The sequence below is a fragment of the Chrysoperla carnea genome, chromosome 4 (genome assembly GCF_905475395.1).
Source record: "Chrysoperla carnea chromosome 4, inChrCarn1.1, whole genome shotgun sequence".
NCBI classification, from domain to species: Eukaryota; Metazoa; Arthropoda; class Insecta; order Neuroptera; family Chrysopidae; genus Chrysoperla; species Chrysoperla carnea.
The window spans coordinates 66,421,289-66,446,398 of record NC_058340.1 but is presented as its reverse complement, the minus strand read 5'-3'; the positions used below and the strand labels follow the sequence as shown (position 1 = coordinate 66,446,398).

The 25,110-nt window shown below is 27.8% G+C and overlaps 1 protein-coding gene across 2 annotated transcripts in view; it reads left to right on the top strand.

Moving 5' to 3' along the window:
• LOC123298400 (semaphorin-1A) overlaps nucleotides 1-25,110 on the top strand; it is an 805,573-nt gene that overhangs the window by 660,183 nt on the left and 120,280 nt on the right. For both annotated transcript variants that reach the window (XM_044880393.1, XM_044880391.1), the window contains exon 2: nucleotides 21,873-21,969. In XM_044880393.1, the coding sequence (XP_044736328.1) occupies nucleotides 21,873-21,969 (97 nt within the window). The remainder of the gene's footprint in view (nucleotides 1-21,872; nucleotides 21,970-25,110) is intronic.

Sequence of the window (25,110 nt, the reverse complement as noted above, 5' to 3'; positions counted from 1 at the left end):
ATTTGCATATCATATCTGTAATAAAATTGCCTAAATTACTATTGATATTTTGTTTCACTTATCTTGCTTGTGTTTTGCCACAGGTCCTGCACTGTGGAATTCAGTACGATATCATTCGACATCATTTTTTGGAAAATATCGATTAATTTACGAAAATCGGTTTGTCGATTCCACTGTAACAAAAGCAAAAACATGGAGTCAAGAATAAACCGTTTTTATTAGACTCTAAATAGTCGAAATATGCATCGAATTTTCGTCGACGTTGTTTTTCTGAGAGTCAAAGTTCTTTTTCTCGTTCTTAAAATTAAAGAAGAAGGATTTTTTTATTCTAGCAGAAAACTCATCGAATAATCTTCAAATTGAAAATCAAGTTTAGACTCAGAATGTGTAACTTTGAGCTTTTATTCTTCGTAGCTCGAAAACTACTCATCAAAAAACTTTGGTGGCCGTGTGAGCTTTTGATCAGAACGACCCGAAGAATATTTTGGGGGCGGTTAAAAAAAAGTTTCACAGAAAGCCATTTTCTTATTTATTCATCATCAGGGTCTTTTATTATCTTAAGTAATGTTAATAAATGACTATAATACGTAAGATACGAATGTCAAAACATAAAAAGCCCTTATGGGTATGTATAAGAATGGTTAGTGCTGGTTTTTTATCTACACACCCAAAAAGCATCCAAAAACGTTATGACATAACATGGAATAATAATAATGAATTTAAACAAAACTGACCAGGGATTATTTATTATTGGAACAAACATAATTTAATATGATGTGTATATTTGTGTTATGGGCTTGGCGTTTCTATATTTATACACGGTTGATACCACTTTTGACCACATCATGACTGACTGTGTAGCCATTCCGCTAGTATCTATCTATACAGCTAAATACTGGAAATATCATTGGTTTATTGTTTAGTTAGTGGCTAGTTTTGCTGATGCTAGTACTTACTGCATTGCATAGGGCTTAAACACACACACATTATAAACACTAAAGCATTATGTATTTGACAAATATGTTATACCTATTATGATTTTGTAATGCTGAATTTATAGTGAATTTCATTAATTCTATAGTAGTTATATAAAAATATAATATAATGGGAATTATTGATTTGAATTATATTGAAAACAATTCGAATTACATAAATCACGAAAACTGATCTTATATTTAGAAAATATATAAGAATTGCGCGGATAAACTAATAAAAATAGAAACATTCGTAACATAAATTTCAAGATTTTGAAGGAAGTTAATCAGTGTGCAAATGAAATTTAAAAGTCGGTTCAGTAGTTTAAAAGTCCATAGCGGACAAACAACATGACACGTAATTTTAATATATTAAGATTAATTAAGCAAATAACATATTTTCATTTTTATCTACATTTTCAAAATCTTCTGATTCTTTTTTTTTTTATTTTAAAATTGAAAAATGTAATATAAAAATAAATATGATTGATTTTTTTATTACTAATATTTTTCTCTAGTAAAATGGACCATAAGCTCATTACTGAAGTGAACTTTCTATGATATTTTTTTGTCTACCCTTTTTTTAAGATTGATAGAGGAAAGTTTAAATAAATTTGTAGAAGAAATAAAACTGTCAAAAGTGCAAAATGAAGTACAATTTCTCAACATTTTTGACAGTTACCAGAGGCAGAAGAAAAAGTAGTCAAAAAAGATTCTCGAAAAACTCTAATCCCACAAAATTTATATTACAGTTACGGTTTAAATTTCAAATATCGCAATTTCCAAACTCACCTGAAACAGGAATATAGAAATTTTGGTTGATTATGGGCATACGATCTATAATATACGTATACAAATGTAAATATGAATGAAATTGAAATATAAATTTCTTTATGTATAATATTTATAAAAATATAATATAAAATGTAACTTTTTTAATATCCTGAATATAATAATAATAAATATTCTACTTTATAAGTTAAATAAAATGTTTGATATATATAACATTGAAATAAATATTATACATTCTATTATTATATAAACATATAAAGGTTTTCAATCTATTAATGTTTTTAGATTATTATAGGGACCACACAACGTCATCAAAATCAAAAAATTTAATGTTGCTCTATCACATCCAAATTTTATCCAATTTTGATAAACCAAGTATGTAATCCTACTTAATTTGGATCATACTTTTCAAATTTGTGATTAAAAATTAACCTAGTTCTAATAGGTTTCAAGAATGTGGAGTCCTGGTCCCGGAATGAAGCACATAAGTGATAGCTAGCGAACAACTGATATCATAACTGAAAAGAATGACCCAATATTAATGGGTTTCAAAAAAAATTCCAATAAAATCGGATCCAATTTGCCTATGTTATCAAAAAAATCGAATTCTTTAACTTTATGACGTCATCAAAATCCAAAAAATTTAATTTTGCTCTACCACATTCAAGTTTTATCCAATTTTGATAAACCAAGTATGTAATTCTACTTAATTTGGGTCATACTTTTCAAATTTGTTATCAAAATTAACCTAGCTCTAATAAGTTTCAAGCATGTAGAGCCTTGGCCCTGGAAAAGAGCACTTAGTTGATAGCTAGCGAAAAATTGACACCACAGCTGGAAAAAATGACCCAAAATTAGTGGATTTCAAAAACAATTCCAATAAGATTGTGTCAAATTTGCCTGTTTTATCAAAAAAATCGAATTTTTTAACTTTATGACGTCATCAGAATCCAAAAAAATTAATGTTGCTCTATCACACCCAAGTGTTATCCAATTTTGATAAACGAAGTATGTAATTAGGTCATACTTTCTAAATTTGTGATCAAAATTAACCTAGCTCTAAAATTAGTAGGTCAATTAAAATTAAAAAAAAAAATTATTTGGCATTCAAAGCAGACTTTTTCGTAAAGTCTCAGTTATAGTTTATCACAAGAAATCGTGAATTTTTCTCCGTGTGGCTTGATATTGGTAGGTAGGTTAAAATATTTTTTTTTTTTTAAATATGATTTTATTTCAATTTTTTTGTAATATTATTATAATATAAAAAATATAATACAAAAAAATATAAAATAATAATGCAAATGGTATAAAAATTGTAATATAATATCCTATGTTTATTATTATATGAATATTTTTCTATTAAACCGATCTTTCATTTTTTTTTTTCATTTCATTTACCTATTTTTATTCAAATTTTATTATAAATAATACCTACACATATTATATTTAATTGTAATATTTTTTTTAAATATTTATCATCGAATTTCCTGTTCAACGAAAATCAGAAATTGGATACGATCTACAACAGGGGGTAAAAGAGGATTTGAATTTTATAATTATCTATCATCTTATCATTTTCTCTTGCCGTGTTCAATAAAATTTTATTGTTGCTAGAGATAAGTTCATTTATAATCATTCTTAAGAGAAAATTTGTTGAACTTATTCAGCTTCTGCGCGATGAATTTAGTTTTAATAATATTATTCAAGGTAATAAAAAATAAACTTTGTGAATTAAATTAATAATATGAAATTTAATAACACTAGTTCGTCTTTTCAATCGTAAAATAACACTAACTGTGCAATATCCGGAATAAGAGACGTAATTTTTATTTCTGTTCCGATACAAAATCACATTTTTTCCATTGCTTCATATTCAATATCAAACATCGACGTCAAACTTTAAATTCATTTACACCTTTTTCTACTTTCTAAACATTAGATATAATAAATAATACGAAATTTTTCGTTAAAAATACATTCGATCAAAAAGTTTTAAGAAATTTCATGCCTAGAATTTTCCTTTTCATTACGTGTTAGCAATATACTATTTCATGTGTACAACGTGCGTATCAGGATTGCCACCTTTTCAGATTTGATCAGGGGACTTCAGAAATCGTGTACGTTCTCCCGTTTCCCGATATTAACATAAATATTCCAGAGTTCAGTACAAAAAGATATATTTGCACCTTTTATTTTAAATAATTTAAAAGATATTTATATCAGCATTCTGATTTTGAGATAATAAGCTTAATGTCCCTTTCCCTTGAGTTTCCGGAACTTTATTGTACAACCGAAGTTAACGCATTATGACTTGTTGATGTTTACTATAGAAAATATTATTGGAACTAAAACTTTTTTAATCGATTCAGCTTGTCATGAATTTTGAGAATATGCAAGAAAATTTAACAATCTGTCAATTTGTACTTTTTGTCCAAAATTTATGTTTTTTCATTCAAAAAAATTAGTTGTGAGTTTTCAGAAGTTGGAGTAATGATAATGTAGATAAATTAAAGTAATTATAATGAACAACGTAATCTCTGTCCTTGAAAATAATGGGAATGGTTTTCTCGGGAATGAAGGACACAAATAAGTGTATTTTACTTTAAATTTTTTATTTGCCGACGTTTCGACCTCAATTGGGTCTTTTTCAAGGCTCTATAATAGAAACAAACAACAAGTTAATATTTAAAAATTACACCAATATGGGGGAAAAAAAATAAATTTTTAAATGTATGTTTTATGTGTTAGCTATTTATTAATTTATGTTTTTATATATTGTTTTTATCTCACTTATGACGAAGTGTAAACATTTTTTTTTTTTTAGGTATGATCTCAATTGTTTTTTACGTTATTTTGACTAATTGGTGTAATTTTTAAATATTAACTTGTTGTTTGTTTCTATTATAGAGCCTTGAAAAAGACCCAATTGAGGTCGAAACGTCGGCAAATAAAAAATTTAAAGTAAAATACACTTATTTGTGTCCTTCATTCCCGAGAAAACCATTCCCAGTAATTATAATCTTTTGTTGTAAATTGTAAAAAAAAAAGACAAGAAATGCCAATTATTCCCAATTATTTTGCACACAAAATTTATCTAAAAAAACATTTTTCACAACTTACAATAATATACCATGACCCAAAAAAATGACAAACTATGAATGTATTCAATAGTTTATAATCAATCAATATAGTTTTATATGTAATATCCTATCTGTAACCTTTTTATCATCCAAGGCTGCAAAAGCTACACTACAGCAGAATACAAGCAACTATATGAAGATGATTTATGAAAATTTTACATATTATGAAAAATACTATAAATGTGCTAAGCCAAATCGTTGTTGATGTAGCTTTTAGAAGCCGAACCAATGACCTTCTGATTAAGCATTTTTATTATATTTTTCTCTAAACCAAAGTTGTTAGCCTCCTTTGCCAAATTAGTTAGAAAATCTAATGAATAACGAATATTCTCAGTACTCATCTAAGTTATTTTAGTCTAAGGAACACTTTCAGCAAATTTTAAGTCATTATAAAGCGATCGGTTTAACTAAGTTATTAACTTTATTAGAACTTTTAACTAATATTTGACGCACGAAAAGAGTGCGTGAGCAAATCCCTCATCAGCAAACGTTTGATGCGAGTGCTGACGAAATATGCGTATGATGTAAGAATATTAAAAAATTTTTATTTCGATTTTCGTGATAAAACCCTAAAATTTGTGACAGAAAATTAATAATAAAAAAACGAACAAAGACAGAAGATTTATGTAAATATATGAGAATGATTATCCGACGTTAGTAAATATATATGACCTATAGCCTTGTATATTATATCATATGTGATATCACTTGGCGACCATCATCGTAGGACTACGGTTCTGATGAAACGACCGCTATTATCTCTATAGCCTGATGTTGGTATAAAATCTAAATTATAGGGTGTTATACAAATTGGTTACGTTATGACTTTTACATTATAACATATAATGGGGTTTTTAAAATGATTACGAACATATGATGACAACGAAAATTTAGTCGAATAATTTTTTGTGTGTCTACAGAAATTATTATCGATAACTCTTAACTTTATTCTATTTTTTTTTTTCAAAATGAATTACACGTATTTACCATTCCTATATATCATTACTTAATAAAGTAGCAGTTTTTCTTGATTAAATATTTTTGGTAATTACCCAAAACTTTTTGCAAAGATAAACAAAAACAAATAACTGGTAAATATTCAGTTTAATGTGTATATTGAGTATATGTACACACGTTACGGCTAACCATTATGTACAGTAGTATGACTGTTGCCACGAAAAGTGCACGTATATAATAACTTAACTATAATGATCAAACCGAGTTACCGAAATCTTTTGTTTTCTGGAACAATTTTTTGATAAAAATGTAACGAATTGAATATCTTTTCGAAGGAGGATATTATTTTCTGTGGTCATCATATCATTTCTTTGAGCTTTGGGGACATCCTCTAACGATTTGTGAATGAATTTTATCCCTGAAATGTATATAAGCGTTATTTTAGTATATATCTTTCTCTGCATGCATTATCTATGTCATAATAATGTATATATGTGGATATACAGTGTGTCCATTTAAGTCGGTACCAAATGGAAAATTTAATTTTTTCTTGTATGAAAACAAGTAAAACCTGATAAAAAGTTCTGCAAGACCTAGAGCCTAATATGAAATAATCACATATCAATTTTTAGCATTTTTATACGAGGTTTATAGAGAAATATACATTTTGTCCAAGAGGAAAGTACCTTAATTTTGGTACTTCCGACATTTTTTATTTTGTAAAGTTGATCTTCATTGAAACCCCAGGTCAATTAAGGTCAAGCTTTGGATATCGAGGCTTTCAATTAGAATAAACTATTATTGAAAAAGTTTGATGTTATAAAAAATAACGGAACCTTACCCCTGAAAAAATAGATATTTTTCGACAACCATCGTAAAAAATTGATATCTGATTATTTCATTTTGTGTTTTAGCCCATGCAGAACTTTTTATTAGGTATAATTTTGTTCATGATACAAATAATAAAAAAATTTGTCCGTATGGTGTCGACTTTATTGGACACACTGTATATGGATCAAGTAAGTGGTTATGCAATGTCATTTGACAAATTTACGTTGTGAGTGATTTCATAGTTGGTTGAATCTCTTTTACAATAACGATGAGACCACTCACTATACGATACAAGCCGAGCTTGCTACTAGCATCATCATGTATGCAACCATAGTATGGATGATGGCAACAAAACTCAGTGAGCCTCAAAATATTACCACCAGATGATACCATATTGAGTCTTTAATCATGTCTTTTATTCTTATTGTCTTGATTTTATTTTTTGTTTTGCAAAATATGGTTTTACCCAGGTTAAGGGTCATTGTTTGATCTTAAAAAAAACATTCCAGGATTGTATTTCATTCAATATTACTCCCCTGGCGTGCTTTCTATTTGGTATTATTTTCTTTACCCTATTAGAGTTTCTGGTGATCATTAACCATAATTTCTTTGGATTGTTCTCAGATGAAACCAATTCTTGAAGCTGGTTGTATAATATTTGAGCTTAATTGACGACCAACTTTTTAAGTTTTTGAAGCAAATCCTTTTCAACCCCCATATCAACACCTCACTACTAATTATGCATGAATTTTACATAAAAATCTTCCTCTTTAATCACTCTATCCATGATGCCACTTCGAAATCTCTTGCGTAGTTTTAAAGATCTAAGCATATATAGGGATTGTTGACAGACAGACGGAAGCGATTTTGTTTTATACTATTTTCGTTCTTAAATTTGGTTGATATTTTATTCCAATACGATTTTCATAGTTTTTTTAAAGGTCTAGACATTTAAAGATAATATTAAATTCGACTTGTCTTTCAATTATACGTTTGTACACATATTTATTTGCCCATGATGCCTAAAATTACAATAAGTTCTAACTGAGCTACTGTAACGTTCACTAGGTTAATTGTATATAATGACATAGTTCTGGATCATATGGACGAGAAACGACATAAACGAAATGACAATTTATTACCAGCAGGTCAATGTTTTAAGTACCATGTATTATATTAATCGGATGTTTTCATAATAGCCATTCTATACATGTGTTCCATTTTTTTATTAGAAAATTTCTGCAAAACAAAAATTTTAAATAAAAAAAAGTTTCATGTTACGGTTTAGATTAAAAATAAATTGGAGTAACACAATATTGCATTTATAAGCGTTAAAACATTTTCGATTAACTTCCGTAAAAAAAAAAAATCAATTGAAAAAGGTTTAACTCTGATTGGATAAATGGTTTTGAAATAATAAAAATTGTAAAATATTTTTTTCAAATGATAAGTTTTTTTACAAAAAAAAAATGATGGTTTCAAGTTTCAGTTTTTCGTAATTTCCTAATATTACCTATATTTATTTAGGGTTTTATTTTCTTGAAATAAGAAAATAACTCGTAAAATATTATCTGCGATAAAAAACATTTAATTTCAAAAAGACTAGTAAAAAAAGAAAAATTTGACGCAAAATTGAAAATTATTCTTAAAATCCAAAATTCGATTTCGATCTATGCAAAACCACTTTCTATTATTAACTCTACCCTTTTCATAAATAAATAACCAGTATATTCTCAACATCGCAACGATGACCGTAGTTTTTCGGTAAAATAATCGTGTTTTTGTTTATGTTCTTCGACCTCTGCGTTCGACTTCTATTACTTGTTTCCATTTTATTTTCGATTGTTTTTTTGCCAACTTCTTTTGATAAATTAGAAAAACCCAAAATTTTTATTTCGCGATAATATTTCAGCCTAAAAGTTTCGTTCCAAATTTTATAGATTAGAATTTGATGTAAAATCTGTAGCAGACCGTAAGACAACAAGAAAAATTCAATAAAATACTTTCACAAGACATTTTCTCATTGCGGTTAGTGAAAAATAATTTGCGCGACAAAAAACCAAGCAGATATAAAAAAGTTTTATTCTTATCTTTCGTCTACATTCATAATGTTATAACAAAATCCATCATCAAAGTTGAAAATAATGTACACATAATTTAAACCGCAAGCCTAACCTTGCCTTGGCGCTTGTACTACCTCAATGAAGATATTGATTATGTAAATGTGTACATTAAGTACTCAAAAATCTTTAAAAAATCTTATTATTCCGTCTCATATATCAATAAACAAAGATAATGAACGTTTTATACGATCATTTTCTGTATTTAACACCTCATTCAACATTGAAAAATAATTATGAACTTTTAACCTTTTTGGGTGATTTGCATTTAAAATTTAAATTGTTTTCTATGTGAAAAATGTCATGCACTAATGATAGTGGCAACAGGCATAAAACATACATGACTCTATCGTCAGAAAGTTCAAGAGTATCTTCTCCGTCGTTGTTCTCCATAACAGATCATCATTATGCTCTGAAAATGACACAGAACAAATTGTATAAAAGAAGTGGACATATTACTCTCACAAGTTAGTCATAGACATTGTAAACCATGGGCCAGGCTGTATATTTCGATAAATCGGATGATACACAAAATTACAGGTGGCTTTATAAAATTCACTAACATTTCGTGTATCACACAACGTTTTCAAAAACGTCGTGTGTTTTTAACTTCGGGATATATCGATTAAAATGTTTTTGAAGTGAAATCTTCTTTAGTCGCGTTGAGTGATTTTGTTATATTAACCAGCAGATACCCGCCCACTTTGCTGGGAAATTTCTCCAAAACAAAGACTATCACGTTATAGCCCTCGCTTATCCTCCTTTTTGTTCACAATTTTATGGATTTTAATTTTTGGGAACCCTAACTTTTTTGAAAATGCCAAAGATATGTCAAAGATGAAAGTTTTGCCATCGATACTCGCTGACATTGTGCCATTGATACTCGTTGACTTTCTATAGATCCAATCATTAAATTAACCTGATTTTTAAACTTTTTGGATCAAAATTACCCCATCCACCGAGTTTCATCAAATTCCAAAACAAAATTTTTTTTTTGCGTTTTTCTCAATTTTTTCAAAGGGATACGTACCCTTTAAAAAAATTGCAAAAAATGGAGAAATTTTTTTAATCTCCAATTTCGATAAAACCCAGTATATAAGGTAATTTTGACCCAAAAAGTACAAAAAGCGGGTGCATTTGATGACTGATCCAATAGTTTTTTAGATACGGACTAAAATCGATCCAAATATTGCTATATCTCAGAAACTTTGCATCCAATCATTAAATTAACCCGATTTTTATACTTTTTGGATCAAAATTACCCCATCCACCGAGTTTCATCAAATTCCAAAACAAAAATTTGTTTGTGTTTTTCTCGATTTTTTCAAAGGGAACCCCTTAAAAAAATTGCAAAAAATCGAGAAATTTTTTTAATCTCCAATTTCGATAAAACCCAGTATTCTTTTAAAACAAAATTTGTTTTATTAGGCTCTTGGCCTAAAAACATTGTTCACGATCTTTGTAAGGTACTTTGTTGTAACACTGCATACATTGAATAGACTGCTACTGTTTATAATGTTGTCAACGCTTTTGTGTTGTCTTGGGTATTTTGTTTAAGACGAAGATAAATGTGATTGCATTTGCATTTGAGATGAAGTCCATTCATATGGGAATTGAACATTTGAACTTCTATTATTACTGTTATTATTTGCGAGTTTGACATATTTCGTTTTTGGGTCATCCAATATGACCTTTTTTAATTTATTGAAATTGTTTAGCAAAAAAATTCATACATGAGCAGATAGTTTATGTTTTTGAAACCTGTCCTATTTGTTCTACAACCAACGATCACCTTATAAAGTGCGTGTATTCATTATGCTGCAATTTGTTCAAATTGACTCCATGATATATAAATATCGCTGTCAGAGGCTTATGAAGTTTTAATTAGTCTAAAACTTATTACAAGATCTAGTAATTCTAACACATTACGAATCTTCACAAACCTAAGAAAGCCCTGTTTTGTCAGGAACACACTTAATCAATGTAATCGGACTTTCAGAGCTTTATCTTTACCCAATTTATAATGATAAGTCATACTGTTATTGGTATTATCAAAGTGAAAGTTGTAAATATGATGTTGTAAATATGATAGAAAATCAGAAATTATATCTCTATGTCCTAGAAAAACATATGAAAATAAACGATTGCTAAAAGAAGGTAAACTGATCTTCTTTCAAAGGATAGAAGAGGATCAATTTTACATGATAAAATTTCCTGGAATTCAGATCATTAAATATATTTTTACTTTACAATCTATGATAAATATGGCTTTTAGAAGCCGCCAAACGAATCACTTTCTGGTCAAATATATTATTGCTTTCATTGATGAATCAGTTTCGAAACAATGCACTAAAAAGTCATTAATCATTATATCACAACTGTATACTAATATTAATTAAATCAATAATTTTTTGAAGTTTTCGCCAATCGTATCATATTAAATTGAGTTGTCCATGATGAAATTGTTTAGACTTTTTTCTATATATTTTACTTTCCTAAAATTCATCAATGTAGTTAAATTTAATTTAAAATTATTTTAAGTTTTTAGAAACTAGAACTACAGTTTGAAAATTGTTCAATCAATTTTTTCTTTCGATTTTCGGAATTAAAACAATATCTTTCTCATATCAAAAAAGTTAAAAATTGACTACTTGAACATATCTAACGACTAACGATATAGTTTATTCTACCATAAGTTAGTATTTTATACAATAATATCGGTTACACAACATTCATATGAAAAAGTTAAATAGAAAACTTAAAGTTTATATTATCATACTCCACTCCGAAAAACTTATTTTATTATGAATAAAAAGTTACTACTAGAGTAACTATACATCTTAAAATTCTAACTACTGCTGTGTAGAAGCTTTTTACTGTATTATAATATGTATGGGAGATGGTAATACCTTGGATTGCAACGTTTTCGAAAGTTTAAAAATGTCGAAATGAAAAAAGAAAAAAAAAATGTTTATGAATGTCAGCTAAATTTCAATTTTTTTCCTTATTAGATGAGGAGGCAGTACGTGTCATTGAGTACCTAAAGGTGGTTGCCTTAATTTGCTGGCAACACAAACATATTTTTTTTCTGGCAAACTGTCTGGCACTTTCAACTAAGGTTGCTAAAAGAAAATACGTCCAATATTTTTGCGTAAAATATTCTTTAACTTTGTTAGTCATAGCCTCTACATAATTTTATATAAATTTATTTTTTAATGCACTATCTAATTAAAAATAACTGCATTACGTGATTATTAAATTATGTTTGAAAGTGAAAATATTAGAGCAAAGAAATAATCTAAATAATTAAATTTATTTGAACTAATTTCATCATATTTCTATGAAAAGATTTAATTTCTGAAGGGTTTGAAAAAAGTATATTTGTACATAATAATAGCACAAGTTGGCACTCTAAGCGCAACCGGTCTGAGGTGCTAGGCATAACAGTCACAATTTTAATAAGAAAAGAAATATCCAAAATCTAAATATAATCTAATGGACTAGAAATTAACTTTTTTGTGACTTTGCTCTAGCTCTTATACCAATCTTTCTAAAAAGCATAACCTGATCTAACATACATTTTCCTATAGTCAAGGTACTACACTACACCCGTTATATATAATATAGAATTTAATTTTTAGTTGTGTAGTATAGTCAAGTAATACGATTACTTATTCAATTCTATATTATAACGATATTTTATTATAATTTTTTAATTTGTTCTCAATATAATGTAAATATTTATCTTATTTTTTATTTCTTAAAAAGCGGTAGTTTTGATAGTGGATAAGTTTTTTTTTTTTTTGAATGATTCTATTTTATTTTCTGTTTATCTTGAAAATTCAGGTATTGAATATTTTATGTTTTTTAAAGATATCAGCATATTTTTTTAAAATTTTAATAACTATTTTACTATTAAATTGCATAATGCAATATTATCCAATTGTTACAAAGAATCTGGAGTTTTCATATAACGATTCGTAGGAATTCGAATCATTTATTCTTCTCTGTGATTTTAGATGCTTTATACTAGATTTCTACAAAAACAGGGAAATATTTGATTACCTCCAATATTTAAATCCCATTTACTTCTAGATATCTTAACGCGTTGAAATCAATCAACTTCATTGCCACAGAGAGTCGTTTCAAAATTTTAATCACTTTCTTTTTTTTTCCTGACTATAACTTTAACATGTCGGGAATCTATTTTTAGAAAATGGATGAATGTATCCTCTGGCTATAAACGAAAGTATAAAACAGGAAAATTCCAAATATCCATCAAACTAGCCTACATAGGAACTACGTTTAATCTAGAAAATAGCAATAAAAAAAATACAAATCGTTTTAAAATTAACGAATATTTTTGTTTCGGAAGAGAATTAACTAAATATTTTCTATAAGTTTTTCATTGTATTCAAATTAGGGGAAAAACCGTGTAAATTAGTCAAAGGAAAATATTTCTTCATACTTTTTTTGTTTCTTGTAAGACATCCTAAAAATTGTTGTAGATTTCACAAAAATCTTCACACTTATTTGACGAACTTACCTCTTAAATGAAACAGTTCTAAGGATTCATAAAATCAGTAAAATTTTTTTCTTAATTCTAGATATTCGATTTGTAGTAGTTTCTGAAAATAAAAATAAATAAAGAAATAATACGGTATAAAAAAGGTAAAGAGTAAAAACTATTACAGTAGTACAAGAAATTTACCATAAATTAAGTGGTAGAATGATTTTTATATAAAAATAACATTCTTCATTTAAAAGTAATAAAAACCTCCACATCATAGACAATTTCCAAGTCAATAATTTACGACCTTTCAAAGTAAATCGTTCTTTCTTGCAGGTACATAACATTATGTGGTAATATCATTAACTAAACATGAACTAGGTGAATACGTTAAGGGTTCTATATGCAAATAGATTTATTTTCAACATTTTCAAACAATATAAAATATCGTTGGTCACAGTATTCCAAGCACAAGTCAAGTATGGTCAAACCTGAGTAAGAGAGAAATGGGTAAGCGAGAAAACTCAGTGAGAATATTTCTCAGGTCCCGACCTTTAACCTCTCAAAAACCTTCATAAGTGAGAAACAAAAACCTGTATAAGTGTAGTCGTTTTTCCTATCCTGATCTCTATACCTGAGAGTCTCTCTTGCCTGTACCTCGATAAGCAACAATTCGACATTTGATAATGATTCAACATTAATAGACAGACTTCTCTTGTACCTCTATAAGCTAGACACAAATTGTTGAGAAACTTCTATAAGCGAAAAAAAATTCACGGTCCCTTCAACTCTTTCTTAACCAGGTTTGACTGTTATGACGTTTTTCGTCTTGATTCCCTGCTGCTACTTTTCAAACCGTTATCTTGAATGTGACATTATTATGCTCATTTGAAAATGCAGCACTTTTGAAAAAAGTTATAGAGGTGAAGTTTGGTAGACTCTCCAAAAGGAAGCCACTCACAAAGTTTCAAGTATATATTAATCATTTCACAAAAAGGCTTGCTCACTTTATAATGAAAAGGATTTTAAACGGGTACAAAAAAGTTACTGAATTCTAAATTATCTATTTTTTATTTAAAAATATATGAAAAATATAAATAGATAGTTTATTTAGCTTTATATTGTATTCTAACGTCCCTGCACCGCCATCTAATATGATTGGTGGTTACTTTCTTTACCTCTCGTAAATAAAATGATAAACGTTTTTGTTTTTTTCCAAAAAAAAGAAGCCAAAAAGAAAAGACAAAATAATATATAAAATATACTACGCCTTAAGGAAAAACTTATGAAATTATTGTATTGTTGTTTGTTCGTTTATTTTTTGGTTGTTTATTGTATGCTCTTTCGGAGTATTCGGGGTATAAATGTATATATGTTCTTAAGAAAATGATAAATGTCATAAAGTTTGTCGTTTTTCTCTTCAATATATACGGTATTTTACAAAAACAGAAAATATTTTAGAGGTAAATATATTATATATTATAAAATACAATGTTTTTAAAAGTACTTGACACTTAGAAAATCCCTAATCAAAAATTTATTTTGGAATATAATTAAATTTCTATGCTTCGTTCGCAAAAATTAGAACAGTAGGGAATTTTCATGAAATTTTAATTTGGTTCAAATATTTTTTTTCCGTAACTTTAATGACTGGACAATTCAACTAAACCATTATTTTAGTAATTAATTACTTTTTAATTACTTAAAATTAATTAATAAAAGTACAAATTCAGTGATAAAAATTCAAAATTTCTAAAACGGGAAATTCAAAATTTTAAACGGGCGTGATATCATAGTACTGGCTTGTCAAATTTGTTGACGTACAGTATGGCATTAATTACTTACATTTGGTATGATATTACATTAATTTCTATTATTCTACGGCATTTTATTATAAAACTTAATAATAACTTAATTCTATGTTGTAAATTCATTTTTTAAAGTGTTAATTATACATTGAACTATCCCCAATTGACAGATCACGTACTTATACGTCATCAACAGAAAGCGCCAAAAAACTGCGTTTAAATATTTCAAAATTATGATGTATTTATATTTTTTACTTTGTAATAACGGTGTAAACAATGAATTAAAAATATAAAATAAATACATGAATATTCCTTGTTATGAAGACACTTTATTGGTTGTCAAAAAGATGTTTTACGTGGATTCTTAAGATTCACAACAGTAGTAAGTTATCCAAATACTGACTTTAGGTTATCAAGTCGAAACTTTGACTCAAGGATCAAAATTACCTTATATACTGAGTTTTATCGAAATTGGAGATAACCAATCACCACAGTTATGACAGATCTCTACTGAAAATGCCAAAAGTTGTTAACTCACTCCACTATGTTGTTGATAATACAGACCAATGGATATCACATAAATATGGTCCGGTTGAAGTATCATAACTTTTTAAGCCCATTGTATTGTAGTAGTATTCTTACCTATTATCTTTCACAATGATGTTTTAGTTTTACGTTTTAAGATGTTATGTTTGTAAGGGTCTCATTCGTTCGCCATCCAGCACGGCTATCTTTGACTATACTACATATAAATATATATAGTTTTATATGGTGATGATAAAACTTGTAAAGAATTTATTGTTTACAAGCGATAAGAGTCATTTTCCCGTTTTTCTTTTTTTTGAGTAGTACAAGAAGGGAATAAAACATCATTCTTGTTGTTGTTGTTTTTGTTGTTGTTGTTTATAACAAAACAAAGTATATGTCATTATAAATATCATCATCATATAATATTATTTCTAATTTTCTTCATATTTTCATTTCAAATAATAATTATTATACTTTTTATTTTAACAATTTTCATTTCTTTTCAGACTTTTTTTCAACTTTTCTTTTTTATATATTCTTATTGTGTGATATGATAGCTTCTTTCTTTGTAAGCACGACAGATTCAATGAGTGGCAGACAACCCATTACTTTCGGGAGTAGTTTCTGAGATTTCACCCCAAAACCGTCTAGGTGCGTAGACATATCCTGAAGAAATTTGTTGTTCTGCAAAACATTAAAATACCAAGCTTATTTGACAATAGCAAAAGTATTTTCCGAAATATATTCAAAATCGATTCGAAATAAAAGCTATTCATGAACGATTCAATGCGATATCTCAAAAAACACTCACTTAATTGTTAAATGCACTAGTTTTTCGTATTTTTTAGGTCAAAATTACTTTATAAACCAAATTTCATCAAATTCTAAAACAAAATTTTTTTTATGATTTTTCGAATTTTTCAAAAGCCGTTAAAATAATTACGAAAATTGAACAATTTTTTTGTCTCCAATTTGCATAAAAAACATTTTCTAGAGTAATTTTGATCCACAAAATATAAAAACGGATAAGCTAGAGGATTGGGCGAATAAGTTCAGAAACATTGAATAAAATCGTATACGAAAGATTAAATTGGGGAACAATTTCTATAATCATTGAATCAACCAAATTTTCATATTTTTGCATGACATAAGGTAGTAAGAATTCAAAAACTAAAAAAATTAAGCCCATTTGACGATGAGATGATTTTTTCAAGTGTTTCCCATCAAACTAAAAAGGCAGAGAAAGTAATAAAATTACTCACCACATTTTCACCCGTTATTTAGAGACAATCACAATGCATTCAAAACATTATAGAATTCTTATAAAATGAAATTATGTCACAAAAGAAAAACTGTCGTTACACTTTTTGCTATTCAATTATTTATTTAAACTTCTTTTTAATTTTTCTCTGTTAAAATTCAACAAACCATATAGTTGCAATTTTAACTTTCAACCATTTAGCTATTCATATTACTTTTCGAAAACATATTATGCATAGAATATTCTAGTACCTTTAGAAGGTTCTATATTTGTATCGAGATAAAATATGAATAAAACTATTTTACAGTCCAGCAAAAAAAATCTAGAATTAAATTTTTTTTTTATCGATTTATTTATAAAGTTATTGGTGTTTTTTTGAATGTTGTAAACTCATTAAAACACTAAAAAAAAAAATAGCTGGAATTTTTAAAAAAAAGTTGAAAACAGTTTTGAAACAGTTAAAAAATTACTGAATTGAAGTAAGCGCGTCAGCTAGGTTGTATATGACCTTATAATAATAATAATAATAATAATGGGGTTTAACCTCCGTTTCTCTGACATATGCTTTAACAGAGGCCACCCACATCATTATTTGTTAATCTTTATTTATTTTACTACATTCGTATATATACAATTACATTTTACGATGTGAGTGGAATGGGCTACTTCGTTCTTATCCAAGCGATGACAATGTGATCAATTCTGCATAATTGATCACACTGTCGCTGCCTGAACTTGAACCCGCATCCTCTCAGTCAGTATCCAAACGGTCAAAGACTAACGCCTTAGACCGCTCAACCACCGGACCAGTTTTATTTTATAACAAGTATATATTTCTTGAATCAACGATCTGAGCACTTAATTTAAGAAAATCAGTATTTTACTGTTTAAAAAGTTATTTCGTTACTTACTACCATATTAAGAGCATTAGTTTTTTCAAAAACAATAAATTTTTTTTTTTGTCTGAATAATTTTCTTTTGGTTTTTCAGTTAACGAGTTATTTGGCCGTTTTCTAAGTTTTTAATCGTACTGTATTTTGAACTACATACCTCATTACAAAAGAATTCATTTTAAAAAGACCAAACCAAACGAATCATAAAAAAGACTCTGTTCTATGTTGGTTCTTTTAAAAATATAATTATTATTATTGTTGTACTAATAAAAGTTGGACTAGTTTTAACATTATTTTGTATGCTAATATTTTATTCATTTTCACAATAATTCTGTATATATACATGAAAAATATAATAATGCTTATTAAAATTATATTTATTTAATAAATATAGGGTGAGATATAAATGCATGTGTATAGCTCGTATATTTGAGTGCTGTCGACAAAGCATCTGTTGTTTGAAACTGAAAATTACCTGAAGGACCCAGCCCACTATACAATACTTAAGGAATAAACTGCAGTTGTGTGTCGGTGCGGACAAACTCAATTTTTCGAAAAAATTGTGAATACTTAAAAATGTCGGCTTTTTCTATATAGGCAGAGTTGTCGGATTATCTTAGGACTTCTCATCTTAAAAAAGTTTTTGTTTTCATAAAAAAATAATTCTCTCATTTTAAAAATTAACAACTTTTACGGTCAGATCTTGGACCATAATTTTTCTTTTAAGTTTTATAAAAACATAATATATTCAGGTTAAATTATGTTACAATTTACCTGGTGAGTACTTCAAAATGATATATACTCAGACAACACACACCTAGTATCAAAAGTTATAGCTTAATACAATATATAATATATATTGTGTGCTAAGTGAACAAGCTACGTACTAACAAGGTAAGCTAATCACCGGTAAATGCTATATAATAGTTAATTGTATACCATTTTAAAGCATCATATAATAATTTTAATGTTAAAATTATATTATATGGAACAATTTAAACGATAATGTGAATGCTATGCTGTTACAAGAGCATAAGTAGCATGAAGTGAGCGTAGCATAGATATATACAGCATACCAATGTTAGTTTGGATTTTAAGTACACATTAAAACCGTGTTATTTCACATTTAAGGTTTAAATAATTAACTTTCATTTATATGACGTAAGTAATATTATTAACTTATATGCGACAAAGAGAATATAAATCTATGTGTCTTATCAAAGGTTTTCCATTAAGAGTGAATCCAAACTTAAGGCTTTTATTAGAACAATTTGTTTATTTTTTTTTAAAAATATATATAAAGAATTTACTCCTTAGGAAACGTTTTTCGTTTAAGGTAAAAATCTAGCAATCAAATGGTTACTTTCTTTTGTGCGCAAGCTATCCCTATTACTTTTTAGCAATGCGTGTGTATACGTATAACGTACAAAGCATCTATTGTTCGATTCTGAAAAAGACCTTATGGGCACAGCAGACAGTGTAGTTGTTACCCACCGATACATAATTACTACATAGCTACTTAGCCAACATACATCGGATGTCTACGGGTTTTTTCGGGTTACTATATATGAATTGAACTACGTAGATGTATAACAGACAAAGCATCTATTGTTTGAAACTGACAGCACACTATACAATACTATATTATATGATGATATACCCAATATTAATTATGTCGCGATACTCAGGGAAGCTACGGTCGCCATTATATTACATATATCGCCATAAAATACTCTTTCAAATAAACCAAAATTGTTCATGAGGCATCATATCTTAATCTTTTAATTAGTTTAAGCCAATTTAAATTTGTTTTAAGGTTCGGTCGTTCTTGATGGAAAATTTTATTTATATACAGTTTACTTATCTTGAGTTAAGTATTTAATTAAAGATGCAATTAAACCAATTAATTAAATTAATAAGTTATTTCAAAGTTTATACAATACATCAATTGTTTTCAAATCTAGTCAACAAAAATGGGTAAGACGGCAAGGTCAGCTATATTTTTAATAATAATAACCAAATATGTAAAGGCATAAGCTAAGTTCATTACTACAAGAAAATAATTAAAAAGAATTTATTTTTTTCTTACTAAGGAAGAAAACAAATAAGCACCGGAATTTCACGATAGGAGTTTGATTCGAAATATCTCCTTAAAGTTTTCCGTAATAGACTTTGAAAAATTGTCTGAAATGAAAATAGTTAAATTGTGTCACGAATTCAGTTTGTTGTCAATACTGAGAGTGGAGTTTAAAGTACAATTAAATAGAAAGTTTTATCAGCTTTTGCTGATATTTTTTGACATATGGTTGGTTGCCCCTTTAAATTAGTTAATCTTTTTATTTTTCATGAAAATAAACAATCATTTCTTAAAATTAAAACTAAAACTTTATTTGTTTAGTCAAAGTTTAAGTTTTTTTTGTCTTTGGTAAATATCATTTATTGTCTAGACACTAAAATGAACACTTTATAAAAAGTCAGCATTGTTATGTTTGTATTTATAGCTAACCGTATGCAGACTAAAAGATAATTGTTAACTATTATTTAGATCATTAAAATAATAATTTATAATTAAAATTTTAATTACATAATAAATTTTAAATTAAATTTACTGCATAAAAATGTATAAACTTTAAAATAAACGTACCTTAAAGATTATTTATGAAAGATAAAAGGTAAAATAGCATTGTTTATGTTTTATCACATAAATGTGTGTTGTTACAAAACAATGAATAAGATAACTGTGAAATCGACTTTTTTGTAAAAAATTTTTAAAGGTTGGAAAAATTACTGATTCTATAAATGGTCCAACATTGAAAGAAAATCAATCATTTTTACTGTATGCAAGTGGATAAAAAATATCCCATATTCTTTATAAAACTGGCGCTAGGTTATTCGAGAATTGTCAAATCCCCAATTACAGTCAAAACTTTTGAAACCTTTTCAATTTGACTTGAACTACTTTCAGCAATTATTCAATTTCTTTGAACCGCCAAAGATCCATCAACAGTATTTTTGAAATAAAAGTCCAAAAAAGACTATGACTTCACACCGAATATCTTTATAACCAATATCAGCTCTAATTATATGCTTTCTATTTTGGAATAAACTAAATGGTTTTTTATAACATAATATTTTAATGACTTAAAATTTGGTTAAATTTTAATTTAATTGCACCTATTTTTGTGATCAACCTGGATATTTTCAATAACAGATTTTTCTTGTATTGGCCAGTAGTGCTACATGAATTTATCATATTTTTCATAAATGATGTCAGGTAATTAATGGCTGTAGCTGACGCTATAACCATTTCCCGAGAAAAAAGGAAATTCAACAACAAGTAATAAAAGAAAATAAGCAAAAAATAAATCTTACGCATTCTTCATAATTTTTTTTATAGGATAAAATTGCTGTAAGATAATAAAAAGTGACAAATATTGTTTTCCACCAGCAAAAAAACAAGTATGAAAATTATTAAGCCTATAACAAAGAACAAAATAAATGTATCTGGGGCCAGATGTAGACTGTGATTTCAAAGCGGCTGAAAAGTTAAAAGGCCTTTTCTTCTATGAAAATTTGCATAGCCGGAAGGTTCTCATTTAGAGGACCTGAGAAATTTATAAATGCGCGGCTGGCTTGGAATTGATGAAAATATATCAATTTTTTTCCCCGATAACCAACAAAGCAATTGTCCGTCGTTCGACACTTTGCAAATTAGAATTTTGAAAGTGTCGAACAACTAACACTCGAATATCGGTCTCAATCAATGTATGTCAGTCTTACTGCCCTTGAACCACGGACCTTCCGGAAAAAGACATTTTTTCTTATAAACGTTTTCGTTAGGAAAAACTTTTTAACCCACAATTCTTAGTTTTTAAGTATTTTTACTGAGTGTCATATACAACGGTTGGCCCTAGACCTCAGAGAACAAAACAAAAGAAAAAAAGTGAAAAAATAATTTCCACACAAATTTTTTCGCACACATATTTTTGCTTCTAAGCTCATACCGCCCGCGTTAGTATCATATATAATAATAATTATATTTATTTATTTGTTAACAGGCGCCGAAGATGTGTTCCGGTTTTCCGGTAACGACAGCCATTCTGACTACTTCCGGTTGATTGTACGAGATGAAGATTCTCTTCTTATTGGTGCACGGTAAGTTAGATCTAACACATTATATATATATAATAGACGAACGAATTGTTAAGGTTTTTTTCCTACTTTTTTTTTCGTGTTTCTAGATTTTTTTTGTGTTATTGTCTGTTTTATTTCTGTTGTCTGTTCCTTTCAACGTATATTTGTTTACTGTCTCCTTCAGTTAACACAACACACTCGAAAGTTTTGCGTTTTTTTGTGTGTTAACTCAGGTCATATTGACAACACCGACTAAGTAAATATCCCTAGAAGATTTTACAAGTCATTGAAAACTTGATAGCCCAAGAGCCAAGCTTAACAGGAAGGGCAATAATCCAACGTTACAAAACCTTTGTGATACTTGTACGACATTTAACACCTTCAGGCTACTTAGTTACTTTTATCTGGACCAAGTTGTTCCCAACTTCTTCTTCAGAGGCTTTCGATCGATCTCTACTCCTTCTCGACCTGTTTCGCCATGGCAACTCTATATTAAAAATAAAAAACGACAGTGGTTTACAGGACGACTACACCATTAAAATAGTGGGATATTTTTTATTTGGATCTTTATTCATACATTGAAGAGTATTGTTGTAAATTACTGTGGTTTCTTAATATCCATCTGTTTATTTAACGCCTTCTGAAACCCAAGTTTATTCTTTAAGAAGGTTCAATCTTCATCCATTATTGAAAAGTTAATTTTTTAAATTTTCCCTTTTTTTAAAGCACTATGAAGCTTTTGTAATGGAAATATTATTTGAACTCTTGAATTCGAATCATTTTTCGAAGCAACCTATGCCACTACGATCAAGGATTAACATTGTATAATACGTTTTTATATTTTGTATTTTATCACAAATATGATAATAATTTGATTTATTATAAAATCATACTTTTATTTCCTTAAACCATAATTTATCATGTCAAATCGAGATAGTATACTCCACCATACGTACATACTTTTTTATATACGTATGTGTGACGTCAGACTTTGTTTTTTTATCGTATTCCGTTCTTTTATTTTATCTTGATTCTTTTATTTTTATTTTTCTATATTGTCTGTCATGTATAAAAATTTTTATTTTGTTTTATTGTTTAAAAAGAAAAGACTGCTGTATAAATATTTTTCGAAATACGATAAGTGTGAAGTTTTTGTACTAAGAATTAAAGTTCCCGAAGAATTAAAACCCGTTCCTGTTCAAACTATTTGAACAACTTCGACTTTTGTGACACATTATAAAATTGAATTTGACAGAAGTAGTGTTCTTTGATAGTAGAAAATCATTTCTCTTCAAAAGTAATAATATTTAAAAGTATAGAAGTTTGAGAGTAGAATTATAACCTTGTAACAGAAATACATTTCTTGAAAATGAGCAATATTAGTAAAGTACATGAGTTTTCTTGCTGGCGTTTTCCATCGTAACGAAACATTACTTTATTAATATAATAGTATGGGTGGGCATATAATTCTATAGTTTGTATATACGGTTTTATTGAAAATTTAATAATATTTTCTATCAAATTTTAATAAGTAATTATATTAATTTACATTTCAAAATATTATTTATGTATTTCGTTTTCTTATTTTCACAATTTCTAACGCAACAAGTTTAATGAATTGTTATTTTTCAAGAATTTTAATTTGACATTTGTCATATATACAATTTACATATAAAAAATTTGTCATAATAGCCAAATTTTACACCAAAATTAGCCACTAGAAGGGCTGGCGTTGATTTAGTTTTCCCAACCAATTTTAAATGCAAATTTATTTAAGTATTTTACCTTAGAAAAATAAAAACTATAATTATTTTTCTGCTTAATTATAATCAGTAATTTATTTTAAACTCTACGCAAAATTTTTAATATTTTTAATACAATTTACTCTTCCATAAATTTAAAAGTTCTTTAAATCTTTATTAACAAATAAATTTCATCTGTTTTGTAGAGATTTAGTAAAAGAATGATAGTTTATAAAGTTTTTCCAAATGAAATAGTTTACCATACATTTTAATTATTTACTCTTTAGTACCAAATTTAACAACACCATGCACACTTTATTATAAAATACCACCTTTAACCATCTTAATAATAAACTAACTAGTGTTGTCTATAAACTACTTTCAACCCTTTTTCGTCCTTGGAACTATATCTAACATCATTTTTGTTGCGTGTAAAACCGAAATTTTCGCCGTCCCGCAGTAATACGAGATAATGTCACAGTCTATACTTTTGATTAGTAAGATAGATATATTTTTAATATTCCTTACTGAATGTTGATCAGACGCACGTTCCCAAAAAATCATGTTTCTTAGGATCATCTTTAAATCTTGGTTGCTCTTTTACTTTTTTAGATTAGAGTTAAAGTTTGTGTTTTTAACATATAAATATAACATATCGTCAGAACAAAGTTTTGACAATAAGTACTTAATTTGCCGTTTTTGTACCAAACAATTAAAAATCTTGCTCAAAAATGGCACGATTTTCGGAATACGTAACAGAATTCGTCAATCTGACATCAGATTCGTAATCGGGGATCAAAAATGCCACCTAAATAACAGTTTGGACGATAAATACTAATAAATTTGCCAACTCTGGCGCTTCTTATGTTCTAGACGCAATGAATACATTAGTTAGTAGTGTGGTCTATCTATAAAGTTTATTGTGTATTACATTATAGATACATCCTTCTAGATACATAGGTAGACAGACTCTTAAAGATAGGTAGGTATATAAATTCTAATTTTGGGATACCCTTTACGCAATTACACAATACAACACTGATTAAATAATCCAGCACACAACACACAACACACAAGTTGTCTAGTGTTGTATTCGTGTGCTCCAATTACGTAATATAATAAGAATTGGAATTAATATCATTAGTTAGAAATTATTAACATTCAAATGAATTTGTGTTTAATTTTAAGTTCTATCATTATTATTATGTTTAGTGTTGCACGATATTAAAATTTATTGGATTTTAAATTTGCTATTTAGGAAATGTTTTAACACTAGATAATTTGTTTGGTGTACAGCGCGATGGGTATAGTTGAAAGTTAAGTTAGGTTAGGTTAGAGTGGCTGTCTTGGGGTCCATATGGTCCGTCGTGGTACCGAAAAACTATTTGGAGCTGTTTACGAACAGCAGGGGTGCTTTGAA